The sequence below is a fragment of the Crinia signifera genome, chromosome 2 (genome assembly GCF_055691185.1).
Source record: "Crinia signifera chromosome 2, ASM5569118v1, whole genome shotgun sequence".
In the NCBI taxonomy this organism is placed as follows: domain Eukaryota; kingdom Metazoa; phylum Chordata; class Amphibia; order Anura; family Myobatrachidae; genus Crinia; species Crinia signifera.
In genome coordinates this window covers 145499096-145518289 of record NC_139218.1, presented here as the reverse complement: position 1 = coordinate 145518289, position 19194 = coordinate 145499096, and the positions used below count along the sequence as shown (strand labels likewise).

The following is a 19194-nucleotide window of genomic DNA, read 5'->3' as shown; positions in this document are numbered from 1 at the left end:
TTTAATATTTATAACAGCCTTGATGTTTGAGCCTGCAGATACACACACAGACAGCAGCAGCCAAGAGATGTCCCGAACCCCATCCCACCTCTCCCAGAGCTGGTCTGTATTAGTTGCAGTACCTTTGGCAACACTGTAACACAGCGGGGGGGGGGGGGGCAGTTGCAGACGGACATTCTGTTCCCTACATGGCTGTGCTGCACCGCTCCTCTCACAAATATGGTGGAGCCGGCTCCACAAACACATCAGGCGTGACATCATTCATGTCCCCAGGCAGCGGCAGACGGAGGCTTCGGCCAGGGGGCTGTGGCAGTGCAGCGAACCTCTGTGGGGGCAGCGGGGACAGAGTGGCCTGGGCCCTACCCTCTGTCAGAGCGCCTAGGCCCGGGACAGCTGTCCCGATAGCACCCCCTGATGGCGACCCTGATGGGCAATATCTCCAGTATAAATCCCATCTTAGTAAATTTACCCCTAAATGTATACGTGCAGAAAACCAAGGCTTCTGGTGTAATGGAACTCAAGTGTGGGATATGCAAAATCTAGATACCATACAGGTTGCAAGATCGTGGCGAGACTAGCAATATTATAGATTATCAATTAATTTATCAATGAAGATTACTTCCATATAAATTATATTGTTTAATACAGAGATGGGAAAGATAACAGCACACTGGGCCAAATGTATCAAGTTTCAAAAAGAGATAGAGTGGAGAGTGATAAACAACCAGCCAATCAGCTCCTACAGATGGAGCACGCTCCATCTTGTCGCCAGGGGGGCGCAGGTGGACGAGATGCTGGCGGCAACGGAGCTCCTCGCCGCCGTCCGACACCTTCCCCGCCACCATCGCCGGTCCCCACCACCGTCCCGAACCCCCCCCCCTCCCTCTAACCCTGCCCATCTCCCTAAAGCAGAGATGGGCAGGGTCCCACTGCCCAGCAGCCGAGAGACTGGAACGCGCGTGCATCTCCCAGTCTGATGGAGTCCCTCTCCGCCGGATCTCACCAGTGGGGACGGTCTGACAAGAGCCGGGCAAAGAAGAGAGGGGCTCCATCTGTACCTGTCATTTTTTCGAACACAGCCTGTAACATGGCAGGTAGGAACTGATTGGCTGGCTGTTTATCACTTTTGATGCTTGATACATCTGGCCCACTGTCTTTATTTAAAAAAAAAAAATCGCAAACATAACACACAAAACAAGGAATAAAATCATACAGAATGTTTAATGTTTTATGCTAAATGCAGTGGAAGGGACCATTGATGATGCAAATCAAAACAAATGACAGAAACAAATTACATTTAAGGTACAACATGAAATGTGTAAATTCAATACAAAGAGATGTATATGCCACAAACATTAAATATTGAAGGCTGTTGCTTTATCTGGAGGCCAGAGTCTGGTTGCCATAGATACAGCAGAGTCCCGTGTCTCTGGCTTTCTTCTCACAACAGTAGCTGTTTTCTTTTTGGCTGTGTGGGAGTGGGGAACAAAGAGTCCTCTTTCTGTCTCACTAAAGAAGCAAAAATCCAGCTTTCATCATCGAGGGGGCTTTTTTTGTAGAAAGACATTCCCTTTACCCCTTATACACAGATATCAGCTTGCAATCTGAGAAACAGCCATTTGCTTTTGAATGAATGATATATATATATATATATATATATATATATATATATATATATATATATACACACACATATATACTGTATATGTATATACATATGCATTTGAAGAAAAAAAAAATCTATATATATACAGTATATATGGAAAAAGTAATCATTTCATTATTGCTAACAGTAGTTCAGGAACTACATTAACCTATGAACAGTTCGGCAGTTACTCCAATAGAATGTGTTTTTTTGGAGTTAAAACTGTAACATTAAAAGGGGAAATCACCATAAATAAATAACAGATAAATAACATGTTTATTCAACATGACTTATACAAGGAAATATCCATCCAAGCAATTTGCCTGAAAATTTATTCCCAAATCTTGTCTCAGCTGCTTAATCCCTGGCTGCTCCCTATAGAGTCATACTTTTAAGGGGTGTACACGCGGTGTGATTTGGGCAGGCGATAATGACTAGATAGCAGCAATTGCCTAGAAGGTTAGCCAAAATCTCACAGTTTTAAACAGGCAGCCAATCCCGATGTGTGGCCCCAGTAAGTTAGAATCGCCTAGCAAAACAGACTGTGCAGGCAAAGCAATTATGACTAGATCACAGACTTTCATAGTGAACATAGACAAAATCTCCAGTGCATCTAGTCAAAATCTCCAGTGCATCTAGTCAAAATCTCCAGTGCATCTAGTCAAAATCTCCAGTGCATCTAGTCAAAATTGCCAGTGCATCTAGTCAAAATTGCAAGTGCATCTAGTCAAAATTGCCAGTGCATCTAGTCAAAATTGCCAGTGCATCTAGTCAAAATAGCTTACTCAATATCATCCACTAGAAAAAATCACACCGTGTGTACACGTTATTATGCTGTTGGCAGGGGGAGCTAGGAAACCCAATGTGTTCTACTCACAGGGGCATGGCAGCAGTGTCCGAGCACCCTCCACATTTGATAATTATTACCACTTGTATAGAACACATTAGTTCAAATGCTCTTTCCACCATTAGTAATTGGAGAATCTCTATGAGAGAGACACCATGGTGTGGGAATATCCTGAGTGGCATTCATGGGCACCTGACCCTTCTGTTCTGTTGTGGACAGGAGGGTGTAACGTGAGATTGGGGGGTGGGTTGTCTATTTGATGTAACAGCAACAAATGTCAAATCCATATATACAATTCCCAGAATGTACATTTGGCATGAGCGGAGTGCTAACATATTTTCCTTAATTATATTATATTAGCTGATGTGGCTCTTTATCGTCTCCCTTATCTCTTTATAAATATAGTGGCTGATACAGAGCAAGAACTATACTGGGTTCCATAGTGTACATTGGGTACAGCTGCTCATTGCATGGCCAGACAACCATAAGTGCAGTGCACATGTGTGCTCACACAGATTTGATAATATTGAGATCATTTTGCTGAAAACTCAGGAACCATGGGAGGGACGGGAGTACTCACATAGGCCGAGTACTGGAACAGCTCATCCACGTAAGTGCAAATCAGACTGGCACATGGATGTATATATCTCTGAGGAATAAAAAATTCCAGGTGTTTGAGGTCTGACTGATATATATCTATATATTTATATGAAAATGACAACCCATTAAAGGCATTGAAACATTGCACTTTAATATCTGCTGATCGGGTGATTCTATTTGGAGTGCAGCATTTCTCAGCATGTATTCTATGTGGACTACCCAGACCATTACAGTGTTTGGACATAGGCTTTGTTATTGGAACCTAATAGCAGATGTGCATCTTGAAAGCAAAATACTTGGTTGATAAAATGAGTGATACTATGTGTGCCTGGGCTAAGCTTGACACATACATTTTTTGGGTACTTGTGTAGTTTCACGGCACCACCATGGCGCGTGCGTCTGAGTCCCCTTGCGGGGCTCGCTTCGCTGGCCCACGCTGCGGGCTCGGTGGCTCGCCACACTATCTAAAGTCAACTCTATGCCAACATGGATAGTGGGGGTATGAACTATCCATGTTGGCATGGAGTTAAGTTACTTTATTTTACATAGTTTGTGGCGAGTGTAGAACCCAGAAGTAGCACGGCGCCATGAAACTAAACAAGTACCCATTTTTGATGCAGTCCCGCATAAATTGTACGATAGCTAATCTATGCATTTATGCCTGCAATTTTGGGGCAATTGTGCCCACCTCTGCATCAGCCCCATCATTACCAACCTCTGAGAAATAGCATGCCAAGCAGCTCTCTACATATGTACACCTTATATTTTACACTGTACTGTATTATCCCATTAACTATATAGAGAAACCATTACCTAAACTGTTGCTATAATGGCGTGCCTATATTTCCCTGTTTATTTTGAAGGCAGTTTGAGCCAGTTGACTGGACTGCATCTATCAGAGGAAACCTTTTTCCAAGTTGTTGAGTGACACTTTCATCACTGCCTAGACTAATGTAGCCAACACTCAATTAAGCTTTTCACCATTATTCATTTGATTTTACCTGCATTGTTCACCTCAACCCTACATGTGCCATCTTTACTGCATTTTAACATTTGCTTTGTCCTCTACTCATTGTGTATCATATAACCTATTCTTAGTAGGTTATGAGGCTGGGATCACTATGTATATATCTGGCGTTTGTATACAGATGTTTTGCTTTCACCTTCTCTTCATTAACACGGTGTTCCCAGTTGTTGCTCAGGGTTACTTGAGCTGTAAGGTGGAGTTAGCTGATCCAATTTTGCACCTGTCTCATCGACATTATGAACAATGCCTGAATTACTGTCATCATCACAGCAACAGCAGCAGCAATCCAGGAAAGCCTGGCTCAGGGGTTTGGAGACGCACAAGAGCAGGACAGGTGTTACTGCACACTTCAGAAATAAGAAAAACTGAGTGATAAGTGTCAGAAGATCCTGAGAAACATCCAAGCTGGTGTAGGTGACCAAGATATTTGTGATATTTTCAGGAAGGATACAGACTCCATACACAATGGCTAAACCTGCAACTATCCAACTTTGCTGACGCTGACATTGCCCATTTTTTAGGTTTTTTATATTTCCAACAATCCGCAGCGTCACCAGTAGTGATGTCATAGTAAAGAGGAGTGGTAGGCAGAAGTAGCAGCCGAGGAACCACCACATACGGGCCTGCTTGTAAGTGAGAACAAGAGAATATAGTATTGGAGGCAGGTCGGGAGATGGATACATAACACATGAATCACTGACTAAACCAGACACCGAAGAACGCTCCTGGCTGAACTGCCACAGAAGGATCTCCGGAAGAGCAAGTATCAGGGAGCCAATCCAGATAACCGACACCTTTCCCAGGATGGACTGACAATGTTCCACTTGTCTTGAAGTGAGTTGGGAAGAAGTTATAGATTGGAAGTGATCTATGCCCAGGGCGCATAAGGAGAATGTAGAGACACCAAGAGACGAAACCTATGCACAAAAAATAATTACACATAAGAATACAGTAACAGATGCTGTTCTCAAGCATAATCGTAGACTGACAAACAAAATGTTTAATATCTCCAGCTCCTTTATTTTATGCAATTCATTTCTTCAAAAGACAACTGTGATTTTATTTCTAGTAATTACCCCCATGTGTGGTCTACATATTTACATTAGCAAACCCAATCCAATTATACAAATTAAAATCCATTATTGTTAACTATTTTATTCGGAGGTTCCTCAGTAACTTGATGCCTTTGACAGAATTTCTTGCCAATTTATGCACCGAACACTAAAGAAATTTGGCAATCCTGAAGATTGTCATGTGTTTAACTGGCATACCTTATGAGTCCTTTATGCATACCCTGCAGCTGCAATACTGATTATTGGCACACCCTAGGTACACATTCCTATTGGCACAGCAGCGGTATGGTCCAATATCTATCCTGGCTTTCACGTTGATGATTGGATGTAAGAGAGGGTTAGGTGTAAAACAGATAACAAGGAACCAATACATACAGACCTGCTTAGGATAAGTGAAGATAATATACATTCAATGGCCTGAAGACACATTTCTATATAAAAAAAAAGGTACTCTTTACTTAGTACGGCGCCCGTCGCGGGCATCGCGGGTACATTTATGTATGGCCGCGACGCGACCGACGCGATGCCCGCGATTTCCCATTGAAATCAATGTAAAACATGAAAATCGTGTCGGTCGCGTCGCGGCCGGCCATAAACGTACCCGCGATGCCCGCGACGCGATGCTCCCGATTTCCCATAGGAAGCAATGTTAAAAGCCGCGATGGACCCGATTTTAGTGTTAAATGCCTCAATCCACCCGATTTGGCCATAGGAATCAATGTTAAATGGGCTACAGAGCCCATTAACCCTTAAATGTCCCCCCAAATTTTTAACGCCACCCCACGATCCACGCCAACCCGAAGCGTGGCGAGCGCAGCGAGCCCGCGAGGGGCGGCGGTACGCGTCCTCCGACCTTTTCATGCCCTACTATCCACGTCGGCGTGGTGTGAGAATAGAATAGTGTGGCGAGCGCAGCGAGCCACCGAGCCCGAAGCGTGGCGAGCGCAGCGAGCCCCGCGAGGGGACGCGGATACCTTCACAGTTATACGCGTCCCCTCGCGGGCTTCACAGGTGTCCGTGGCGACCCGGACACCTGTGAAGCCCGCGAGGGGACGCGTCTACCTGTGAAGGTATCCGCGTCCCCTCGCGGGGCTCGCTGCGCTCGCCACGCTTCGGGCTCGGTGGCTCGCTGCGCTCGCCACACTATTCTATTCTCACACCACGCCGACGTGGATAGTAGGGCATGAAAAGGTCGGAGGACGCGTACCGCCGCCCCTCGCGGGCTCGCTGCGCTCGCCACGCTTCGGGTTGGCGTGGATCGTGGGGTGGCGTCAAAAATTGGGGGGGACATTTAAGGGTTAATTGGGCCTAATTCAGGGTTAATATGGCCAAATCGTGTCAATTGAGCCATTTAACAGTGAAATCGCGGTCAATCAGCTTTTTTAACATTGTTCCCTATGGGAAAATCGCGGTGATCGCGGTCATCGCGGGCATCGCGACCATCCAATTTTACCCGCGATGCCCGCGATGACCGCGATCACCGCGATTTTTACCCGCGATGACCACGATTTTGATCGTTGGCGCCCTTCTAGGTAAAGAGTACCAAAAAAAACTTTGTAAGATGTATGCTGTAGCCAACCTAATTGTTGGAAAAATGTTGGGGAGGGACAAGAGAACATTTTATCATATATAGTGAAGCTCTCTCTTTTCAGTTTAAGGTTTACAGATTCCCCTATACCAGGCATTCCCAACCACGGTCCCCAAGGCACATCAACAGTGCAGGTTTTGTAGATATCCAGGCTTGAGCACAGGTGACTTAATTAGTATCTGAGGGATTCTGATTAAATCATCTGTGCTGAAGCCTGGATACCACTAAAACCTGCATTGTTGGTGTGCCTTGAGGACTGTGGTTGGGAATGCCTGCCCTATACCAATAGATCCTTGATTGTATTCTTTCCATACTTGAAAACTAACTAGAATTGTGATTACAGTACAAAACTTAATGTAAACAACCTTTAAGGTCGTATTGAAAGTATAACCAAAACAATGAACTGTGTTTGTGTTGCAATGTCATGCACTGCAAGCACCAATATGGAGTTAATCAATATTTAACCTTTAAGTACATTCAGTAATGTAGTATAATGCAATTATACTTAGAAGGACAATTCCATATTAGATTTTTATTTATTTATTTAATGTTTAATGAAGGCTTAATGCAAATGCAGAACTACCATAGTAGCAGGGGTACCCTGTGAGAGCCTAATCTGTAAAGTATTCACTATAAGGTGGTAAATGCGAGCCCTTACAAAAGATAATGGGTGAAATGTCATAGGATGAGAGATTCAGAAAGTGAGAGATTTGGTAAGAAATCTCCAGTTCCAAATCAAACTGGTTTTGCAGTGTAAATGATTGCCGCTTTCAAAAACCTGGAGATTTCTTACCAAATCTCTCACTTTCTGAATCTCTCATCCTATTACATTTCACCCAATGTTGCTGTAGCTAATTAAAGCTTGAAAACACACAACATCGCTGACAGCAATGTGTAGGGAAATATATGTTGAGATGCAAGTTATGGCTGTTGGCTAATGGCAAGCCATTCAAAGACGGGAAGATACTGTATAGCGCGCTGTTGGGATGTATGTAAGGGTTATTAAAACAGTTTCCACAGAACCACAAATGCAGGCTACCTTGGAGACTCCTCTAACACACAAGAATAGGAGGTAGCAGGATCTTTCATTATCCAGGCTACAATACCTTTATTCTGGAATCTTTCACACTGCATTAAGCACTTTGTTATTGGATTATGCTCCTAACAGGATTTGGACTGGCTGTCCAAATGAGAACCAAGAGCACTAAGGGGCAATGTAAATCAATTTGGGATGCAGCGCAGGGCCGGCTCTACCATTAGGCAGCTTTAGACAGTTGCCTAGGGCGCCAGGATCTGGGGGGATTTCTATGAGGATCTTTGTTGCAGGTGGCTGCTGTGGAACTTCTAAGGCCTCGCCTCCATACATTTCCTTTTCGGCATACTTCCCTACTTTGCTGCCCCATTCTCCTTTTACTCAATAAAATATTAGGGGTGTCAAGTAGAACTAGATATTGCTGCATTCAGTAGCTTTATAGATACTGTAACTGCTCTGCACAATGGCCCTTATTCTGGTTGGTGCGGTAATATCCGCGTGCGTTCGTGCCGCCGATGTTTTGTGTCTGCGCATGTGTAGAGGCGTCTCTGCGCATGTGCGAGCGGGACGCACGGCCACATTCCGCATGAAATGTGTACACTACGAACAGGGGGTGGAGAGGGGTGTGAAGGGCTGTTTGGCCTCATTACCATATGTTTACACCCCGCGTTTCATGGGCGTTCCCATGCAAACGCTGGGCATACGTATGGTAATGCGGCCGTGATGCACGTGTAGGGGGCGGACATTTGACATTGCCAGAAGTCAGCTGCCCGCCCAGATCCCTACTTTTGCACGGAGAAATGCCCGTGTGGTCTGAGGTTGCGGGAGCTGCCTGGCCATTCGGTCCTGCATTCGATGGTCTGCGACCATCGAATGATGGGGGAGGTTCCCTGAGATGGAGGTGTATTCATGAGAAATAAACGTGCGGTCCGTTCGGACAGCTTCTTACCGCGTACGGCGATCCGTATGGAAGGCGGGGTTTAGGATGCACGGTGCTGGCCGCATATTCGCATCCGGCCGCACCGATCAGAATAAGGCCCAATGTGACAGTCGTGTGATACAGTGCTACACCAAATGAGTACAGATTATGTGGATATTAAGGTATTTATTGTAAGATGCAGAGCTGTATATTATAAAGTAGTGACTGTATATGACTTAGTTCTCTGCATCATATTATAAATACCTGTATACCCATACAATCTGCCCTTGTGGTTATTTAACACAATTAGTACACAAACAACTCTCCAAATGTACATACATTTATATTTGTTGTAGCCACCCCCCCCCCCTTAATTATGTGCAGTATGTTCATTATATTTGCAGAGACTATATATGTGAAATACATTACGCTATAGAAGATACTATAAATCTATGGAGTTATTTGAAAAAACAAACATAATAAAACCTAAAACAATATCAGTGGCCCGATGTAACATCATATGTAACAATAGCTAAACTACTGTATAAACAGAACAAATAGAATACAATATGTCAGTACTGCGATTCTTTTCACATATGACCTTTCTGGACCATATTTCTTTTTACAGTACTTGGGAAAACTGCACATGCTTAATCATCTTAATGCATTTAGAATATAATAAACAATTAAGTATTTTCAAGGGAAAGATGGTCTCAAGTTTTTTTCTTCCAAAATATACAGGTACCCTAAAATTTTCTCACCTCCATATATGGTACAATGCGACAGGAAAGTACCCCGAGAAGTCTGCGGTGTGTGATCTCCTGGAAGACCACCACAGGCAAGCAGAAGAAGAGGAGCAGGAAATCCCAGAGTGCTATACCAGCCAGGATGGAGTCCCAAGCACTTTTCATAGACATACTGTGCCACACTATGCACATGATGGATAGATTGGCCACAATGCCCACAGCAAACACAACAAGAGACAGCAGAAGCTCTCCATATGCACTTATGGAATTTTCACTTAGCGGGTACAGTGGGTTTGCCAGCTTTGGTCTCCAGGTGCTTGAATGCGAGGAGTCATTACGCATGCGGTGTACATCAGGTGTTCCAGTGGTTGGAGCCTTAATGAGCCTAGGGTATCCCAGCATCCTGGCATCTTCTCTGGGCTCTGCACCTTGCGAGCCTCTTTTGGCTCTTGCTTTGACCTGTTTCTCTATCTCTTGGTAAGCATTTCCTATTGCAGTAGTGCTCCTGTGTGGAATCTGTGCTCCTGGCTCTGAGCTACAACTAGTCTTCTTGATGTTTGCGAATTGAAAAAACAAAAGAATCAGTAAAGATCCAAACACCACTCGGTAAGCAGTCATACTTGCAAAGGAAAAGTCTTTTCTAAACTGCAGAGAGGAGGGGATGTAAAGTAAGATAAGGGAGGAGATAGAGTGGGGAGCAAGTCCTAGCTAGTGACACAAAGAGCAGCCTATTCCTCTGTGAATGGTTCTGTGTCTCTCTCGCATGACTAAACACTGTGCCAGATTCTTTCCTCACTCCTTTATCTAATACATATTGTGTGTACCAGTCTCTGCTGTCTGTCTTTTGGCACCTCCCAGTGGTGTGCCCAAAATGCAGTAATTGCGAATATAGTACAACCACCTTGTCAGCGTGAAGAGTAATATTTTTTTTTTCAAACTAAGAAATATTATGAAGCATTTGAAATTGCTATTAATGAGTTTCAAATAAATGATTACTCTCTCAGTAAATTGATTTATAAGACAACTATATATAATTGATTTAGTTACATCTATAGCACCAGTACATTCCGTTGCATGTTTCATTTGGAACCAAAACTGTAATAAAACCAGGAAATTTACAATCTATAGGCAAGTAGGCACAGATACACAAGGATATGTGCTACCTATTGCATATTGGTTTAGCCTAATGTGAAACATAGAATTTGAAATACAGAATTTGATAGCCGATAAGAACCACTTGGCCTATCCCTCTTTAGGTAACATAAACCATATTTGAACCTTATATCAATGTGAGGATATCCTTAGGTTTATCGCATGCATTTTTTAATTGCTTTACTGTTTCTACCATCTCTGATGGGAGGCTATTCCCCTTATCCACTACCCTTTTTGTGAAGTAAGTTTTCTATATATTTCTCCAGAATTTCCCTCCCTCCTCCCCAATTTCAACACTTGTCCTCAAGTTTTCAGACTCTTCCATTGAAAAATCATTTCCTACTGTGCTTTGTTAATAACCTTGATATACAGTATATGAAAGTTTCTATCATGAACCCCTTTCACTTTTCTGCTCCAAACTAGACATATTAAAATCTTTTAATCTTTCTGGGTAAGTTTTGTGTTGACCATGCACCATTTTATTTGTCTTTTGTATGCTCCCTTATATATTTATATCCTTCTGGATAAAAGCTAATAAGTGTCAGAAGATCCTGGAAAACATCCAAGCTGGTGTAAGTGGGTGGGGTGTGTTGCAACTGAAATCTAAATTGCAGTGTAAAAATAAAGCAGCCAGTTTTTACCCTGCATAGAAACAAACTAACTTACACAAATCAAACTCTCTCTGCACATGTTACATCTGCCTTACCCGTAGGACACATGGTTTTGTCCATTTAGAGAACAAACTTTCCCTCCGATCAGGTCTGAATTAGGCCCATAGCACCAAAACATCCTCAGTGTCTCCAATTCTAATTTTATTAGGAAAGAGAAGAGTATCACTTTGTGGTGCACTTGGGAGAAAAATAAATAAAATATAACTGTTATTGGAGTTAATTGATAAAAAGTTGCGAAATATTGACTTAAAAAACAGACAAGTAAGACACAGACAGTGTAAATAAAAAGGATACTAAATCCTCGCAAAGTGGATCCCCACTGCTGAGCCTTCCCCAATATGTTTGGTTCGAGTTCTCTTATGGCATGCATTACCTAAAATGTCAAAATAAATGAAGAACTGCGAAGCGTACGCCGGCCTCTACAGCCGTGCGGTCGCTCCCTTAGCCTCCTATACCTCTGTCTGATACTAGTATTTTTTAGGACTCTAATGTTTTGTTGTTAATGTGCCAATTGTGTCTGTGTCGATATCGCTAACACCAGGTGACCGAGGTCACCTTGCACAACCTAGTGTACGGACACACGGGAACAGCTAGTAGTTCAGCACACCCGACATTGCCGTACTCATCCTTTGCAGCTTATATATTGGAACTGTGTCTACCGTATAACCATCCTCGATATGAGCACTGTATCTATGCTTCAATAACTATGCAGTAAATTAAGAGATAAATCACAAGCCGTCAGGCTGATAGAAGGTGAATTTTACACCTACAGATTTACCAACTGACGTAGTACACACCAGGCGATATCTGCCGGCAATTTACACTATCCATCCCACTCTCTGCAGATACAATTGTTAAGCGTGATCTAGATACAAATCAACACACTTTAATATTGGGTGAACAATACTCATGTATCAATGTTAAACGGTGACCTAAGACACCAAGGGGAACTGAGACTTGTGTATAGCAACTAATTGACCAGCACGACACTCTGCATACAGACAGAGGAGATCAATGATAAAGATTTACTCATACAATTGTGGAATAACGCATCCCCCTAGTCAAATATAGGCTATATAGCCAGAACTTAGGGAGGAGACGCACTGTCTATAACCTAACCAGTTTAATAGGAAGAAAGTGCTAAGGGACGCTGCATGAGCCCGTTTTTAAATTGCACTATTTTCACCTGTCTAAGTTCCATGTTGTTTGGCATATTTTCGCAGCTTTTTAACTAATAACCTAATAAAAGGTATATTTTAAGTCTCAGAATTAATCTTTGGTGCACCACTACAGCGACAAATCTTTTTCTTCTCCAATTTTAGATATACTCTTAGTAAGAAGCAGCCTGGACCAGTGGTAGCCAACCCTAGCCCTCGAGAGCTACCAAAAGTTCACATTTTCCAGACAAAATAGCTGCTGCACAGCTGCACTCATTAATCACTGACACATTTTAAAAATACACAGATGGAGCTAATTAGCTCACTTGTGATTCTGCGAGGAGACCTGCAAAACATGCACTGTTGCCTAGACAAATATGCCACCGTAGACACTTTAGGGAACAAGGCAGAAGCGATAAGACTAAATCTATAAGATATAATGTAATAAAAGAAGCAAATTGATAATGGAACTGTGTAACATCAAGGTTACAGGACCTCTATATATCCTCCCAGCCCAACTCTCCAATCACCTTACCTATTAATTGGCGCAAATCAGTTTAGTGGAAAACCCCTTGGCTCTCAAGACGGATGTCTCAAGAGCCACACCGTCTTTGGAGAGGCTCTGAAGGTCTGTGTACCAAACCCACTTCGGCACCATGATGACTATTGTGCCACCCTCCATCTTAAATTTGTGAAGGACCTATGAAATCATTGAGAACAGAGGGAAAATGTACAGCAGAGGAAATAACCAGGGTATTGCTAGAACATTCACCAGGATAGTTCCGGGGTCCCTAGTGCGGGAACAGTATCTGGGGAGTTGCTTGTTGTCCTGAGAAGCCATCATATTTCTGCTAGACGCCAGCGAATGACTGAAAGATGGCTGGGTGCAGAGTCTGCCCTTAATTCTTAACCACTGGAATGTATACTTCCGACAGAGCTGACATGTGTAACTCAGTGTATTGTATAAGCACAGACCACGGTACCCTGTTACACGAACTGCCCTTGGGGTCAAGTGAATAGAGCAGGTGTTCAAGGATATTAATAATAATCCATTTTATAGTTATATATATATTTACATATGTCTTGTTATACCGCATATAGGGCCTAATTCAGTGTGAGAATTTGCAGTTCACTGCGAAGAGAAGTCCACCACCCAGAAAGAGAAAATGCCCCTTGCTAAATTGCCACAGAAAGTGGTCATCGCTGATGTCTAATGGTGTGTACACACGGTCAGATGTGCCTTAAGATCCTAACCACGATCCGATCAGATCGGATCGTGGATAGGATCTTAAGGCACATCCGATTTGCATCCAATCTTGACTATATAGTGCAGATCTGCACTATATAGACAAGGCAGCCAAGACTTTCTGGCTTCCGATATGTGAACGCGCATCGGGATCGCAAGGGTTAAAACCCTTGCGATCTGCATCCGATTCCGATACGATGTTGACTATATCGTCAACATCGGAAAGGAAATCGGACCGGGTGTACACACTATAAGACCCTTGACAAAAATGCCTGGGCATGTCATTTTCCAACACACCCAGAAAATGGCAAGTTTCCCTTCACAATCACCGGCTTCCTGACAGCCTTATAACCTTATAAGGAACCCACGTGTTCACGTTCAACACCAGCGGCTGGGAGATATCTATAGCAGGAATTCTGCATGAACAGCGGTAACAAATTGAGGTACCAGTTGTTTTTATGTCTGGCCAGACTTCATTACTGGAACTAAACACCAATTTCTATGTGTTATAAAAACTAACAATATTCAACTGGAATTAACAACTTACCATCTGAACTTGAGTTGCTTTTTTTTACCAGAGGGCACCTAATACTTAGGGGGACATTTACCAAGAATCCGAATGTAAAAAATCGTATTCGTATTTCGTAGTCGTACGGCTACGAATGTTTACGACTACTCGTGGTGTGGAAAATGGTCTGTTCCGGAGGCTCATTTACAGTGGTGTTTTTTGAGTCTCAGTCGTATTTTTCGATGTCGTATTTTTTCGTAGTATTAGTTGTATTTCCATGCGTTCGTATTTGGCTATATTCGTATTTCGTACAGAACGTGGATTTTTCTCAACTTTATTCCACGAATCGGTGTACTCAACCATACGAAAAGTCGTATTTTCACAGAAGTGCGACACGACGAAAATGAAAGCAGATTCGTGATTGGTGTATTATTTACACCTTGGGAGGGTCCTCAGAGGCATATATAAGTCGTGCTGGCGCCAAAAATCAATGTGGGTGTAGTTTGGAGTGTGGAGGATAGAGTGGTGTAGTGGAGAGTGGTAAGGAGAGGTTCTGGTGTATTTCGATTGTTGAGTGTGTATTGTTGTGTCAGTTGTCTTGTGCTATTGTTTGTCTTGTGTCTTTTGAAGTTTGTCTTATTATAGTATTGTGTTTTTTTTATTTTTGTCCCAAAGTCCAAAATAGTGAGTGTTTGTGTGTGTGTGTTTGAGGGAAGGAGTTGGAGTGTGTTTTGTGTTGTTTGTGTTTAATTTTTTGGTGTTGTGTTAGTATTTTGTCATGTCTGAGAGTGCTGGGAGTGTGGAGGACATGAGTGAGGTGGGTGAGGTTGTGGAGGTGGCTGGTGTGATGAGAGATGTGGAGGATGAGGAATTTATGGGTGAGGATGTGGAGGGAGAGGCTGTTGAGGGTGATGATGTTGCCACCCCTGCTGCCTCTAAGAAGGGGGGTACAAATGCCCCAAGGGCAAAGAAAATGCCCATGTTTAATTATGCTGAGAGCTGTGCCCTTGTGCGGGTTATTGTGAAGTATAGGGACCAGCTCTTTCTGCATCCTGTGTCGGCATCTCGCAAGTTGGCAATATGGAAGCGGGCAGTGGAAGCGGTGAATGCAGAGGGCACCCGTGTCCGGGATCTGGCCAACTGCCGCAAAAGGTTTTACGACATTCGGCGGCTGGTGAAGGAGAAGCTGGCCAAGGAGGCGAAATATCAGCGGAAGCATAAAGGCAGAGTGCCCACCCGTGTCGACTGGAAGAGCTACGAGCGGGACGTGGCCAGGCTTGTTCCAGATGAAGTCATCAATCCCCCTGGAGTGGAAGATTCTGATGGGCGACATGTTGGTGAGTGTTATGATGTGAATTTTGACATACTGCACACAAATGTTATGTGTTTGCACCTTCCACTGTTCACATGATGCATCTCCACATAGTTGCTGGTAACCCAGTCACTGTATATAGGATAATGGTTTGTCACACACATTTCATGTGCATGTTCTTGTAATAACTATGTATATTATGTGCCACATGTATTAAGACAAGAATAGTGATAAAATGGTGAGAGACAAAACACTAGGCAATCTGGTGTCACCTGTTACTTGTGAAACATAGCCTGTACATTTCAATCTCTGGGTGTGTTGCTGCAATTGCCATTTTATCATGTTTCATGTCGACCCTCACTCCTCAGTGAGGCATTTTGATGGTTTGCCAAATTGGATTGTTGTTGTTGTCCTTTGCATAGCCATCCCCCTGGATATGAAACATAAGCATAAGCTTTGTCCTCAACATACCTCCCAACTTTTCATGTTAAGAAATAGGGACACGAAAAGGGGGCGTGGCGTATGCAAATGAGGGCGCGGCTTATGCTAATTAGCCGCAACCTCATTTTCATACGAGAATAGACGCTGTGCGCATGCGCACAGCGTCTATTCTACTACATTGGGGGGTCTCCCAACTGCCACCCCCCCGCAGCGGGACAATGCCTGCCGCGGGTGGGACGTCGGGACAGGACCCGAAAATCGGGACTGTCCCGACGGAATCGTGACAGTTGGGAGGTATGCCTCAATATTGTTAAAAAATTCATAGTTGTCTGTCTTCATTTATACACAAATCACTCTTTCAGAATACAGGAATGATATGTGTTAGGATTATGCATAATCTTCATTTGTCCGTGATATTGTTTGATATGTGTAAAATGTAAGGACAGACTGGCATTTCCTGTTTGGGGTGTGGTTCATTCATGGAACTAAAAGCAGGTGTCACTCATGTATTTATATTTGTTCTGGATCTTTTGGCATTATGTTTTTGGACCTTACATGTACTTGTATTTATCACCTCATTGGGACCTCTTGAAGAAATTGCACATGTGCCTTCAGTTTTTAAGTTGGTTCACTGTGGTGGTAGTATCCCATAGCAACAGCAGTGTGCTTTATAGCCACTACATACAAATTATTAACCCGAAAAATATGCAAATTTGCTCGAAACATGCAGTCCTATATTAGTGATATTTTGAGCCATTAATGTGTGCAAATCATGTTAAAGCATTATCTATGCTGTTTCATTTGTATGTTTAATTATGTAGATGCGATTTTAAGAGTGCTCTTGGAATGAGGGTGACATGTTTACCTTTTGTTTGTGTGTCATATTTATGGGTTTTAACCCCTTCACGACATTTGACGTATATATACGTCATGGTCGGGAAGTACTTCCCGACACATGACGTATATATACAGTACGTCATGACTTCTAACTGTCACTGCGTCTAGAGACGCAGTGACAGTTAGGTGATGTCTGCTGTCCCTGACAGCAGACATCCCCCCTCGCCGCCCAGGGGGGGCAGGGGTGCCCCCCCCGGTCGGCGATCGCTGTGATTGGCTGTTCAAATCTGAACAGCCATTCACAGCGTTTCCTGTGTTACCGGCGGCTAAGCCGCTCGGTAACACAGGGATTCACTGGTGATCGGTGCTGTCAAGTACAGCACCGATCACCACCGATATGCACTGAAAAATATATTTATATATATATATATATATATATATATACACACACATATATATATATATGTGTGTGTATATATATATGTATATATATATATATATATATATATACACACATATATATATATATGTGTGTGTGTGTGTATATACCGCACCGATTACCACCGATCGCCAGCCCCCCCCCCCCTCCCACCCGGCAGCCCCCCTCCCTCCCACCCACCCGGCTGCCGCAGCGCCAGCACCCCTCCCACCCCCCCGCCAGCCGCAGAGCCAGCCCCCCTCCCAAAGCTGGTGACTAAAATGGGGTCACTTGTGGGGGGGTTCCACTGTATTGGTGCTTCGGGGGTCTTGCTAATGCGACATAGCACCCACCATTCATTCCACCACCAAAAATCACTCCTTCCCTTCTGAGTCCTGCCATGCACCCAACTGGTATTTTTTGGTCACACGTGAGGCATTGCCGTACTCGGGAGAAATTGGGGCACAGATTTTGGGGTGCTTTGTCTCCTTCATTCCTTGTGAAAATAAAAAATTTTGAGCCAGAACTGCATTTTTCTGTAAAGAATTACATTTTTTTACACAAAAATGCAGATCTGGCTCAAAATTTTTCATTTTCACAAGGAATGAAGGAGACAAAGCACCCCAAAATCTGTGCCCCAATTTCTCCCGAGTACGGCAATGCCTCACGTGTGACCAAAAAATACCAGTTGGGTGCATGGCAGGACTCAGAAGGGAAGGAGTGATTTTTGGATTTTGCAGCACAGATTCTGGTTGAATGACCCCCGAAACACCCATACAGTGGAACCCCCCCACAAGTGACCCCATTTTGCAAACTACACCCTTCAGGGAATTCATCAAGGGGTATAGTGTACATTTCAAACCCCCCGGGGTTTCACCAATTTTGATACAACTGAGCTGTGAAAATGAAAAATAATTTTTTTTCATTTTCACTGCCCAGTTGTACCACAATTGGTGAAACCCCTGGGGGTTTGAAATGTACACTATACCCCTAGATGAATTCCCTGAAGGGTGTAGTTTGCAAAATGGGGTCACTTGTGGGGGGGTACCTAACTTTTAGCATCTTATGGTGCCTAGAAACCTACATGGTGCCTAAAAAATAATCTCATAAAAAGGAGGCTCCAAAATCAAGTAGGTGCTCCTTCTATTATGAAGCCTGTGGTTTGGTCACCGTGCACACTAGGGCCACATATAGGATATTTATGAAAACCAAAGAATTGGGGGAATCAATTTTTAGTCACATTTCTCTAGTAAAATCTACTGTGTTCCTTAGAAAAATGTATTAAAATTGCAAATCTGCAAAAAAAATGAAATTTGGAAATTTCACCTACACTTTCTTTTAATTCCTGTGAAACACCTAAAGGGTTAACAAACTTCCAAAATGCTGTTTTGAATACTGTGAGGGGTGCAGTTTTTGAAATGGCATCATTTATGGGGGTGTCTCACATACAAGTCAGTCAAAGTCACATCATAACTGACCTGGTCCCTAAAAAAATCAGAGTTTGAAATTTTCTTGAAAATTTGAGAATTTGCTATTCATATTTGAAGCCTCCTAGTGTCCAAAAAAATGAAAATGAGGTTGAAATAATGATGGCAACATAAAGTAGACATATGGTCTATGTTAGTTATTCACTATTTTGAGTGGTAAGATTATTTGTCTCACAAGCAGAAAATTTAACATTTTGCAAATCGCAAAATTTTCCATTTTTTTACGACATTTTGGTATTTTTCACAAAAAAACACAGACTGTATCGACGAAAATTTACCACTAACTTGAAGTACAATGTGTCACGAGAAAACAATCTCAAAATCACTGGGATAAGTAAAAGCAAAAAAAAGTTATCCCCACTTAAGTGATACATGCCAGATTTGAAAAAAAGGGCTCTGTCAGGAAGGCAAAAACTGGCTCTGTCATGAAGGGGTTAAAAATTGTGAGGCTAATCTTGTTTTGTGGTTCGCATCCAAGCCAGCTTCT

At 43.1% G+C, this 19194-nt stretch overlaps 1 protein-coding gene across 1 annotated transcript; it reads right to left on the bottom strand.

Annotated features, from left to right (window-relative positions):
- Positions 1 to 1202: 1202 nt before the first annotated feature.
- LOC146060151 (G-protein coupled receptor 37-like 1) lies at positions 1203 to 10255 on the bottom strand. The gene is made up of 2 exons (XM_083173087.1): positions 9494 to 10255; positions 1203 to 5036 (listed from the first exon to the last, which is right to left on the bottom strand). The coding sequence occupies exons 1-2, from the start codon at positions 10094 to 10096 to the stop codon at positions 4266 to 4268; spliced, it is 1374 nt and encodes a 457-aa protein (XP_083029213.1). The 5' UTR covers positions 10097 to 10255; the 3' UTR covers positions 1203 to 4265.
- Positions 10256 to 19194: the final 8939 nt, after the last annotated feature.

Excerpts from the sequence above, each read along its gene's own strand:
- LOC146060151 (XM_083173087.1), bottom strand. The coding sequence starts at position 10,096 with ATGACTGCTTACCGAGTGGTGTTTGGATCTTTACTGATTCTTTTGTTT. Across the intron at positions 5,037-9,493 it reads GCATTGTACCATATATGGAG|GTTTCGTCTCTTGGTGTCTC; the intron begins GTGAGAAAATTT and ends TTTTGTGCATAG.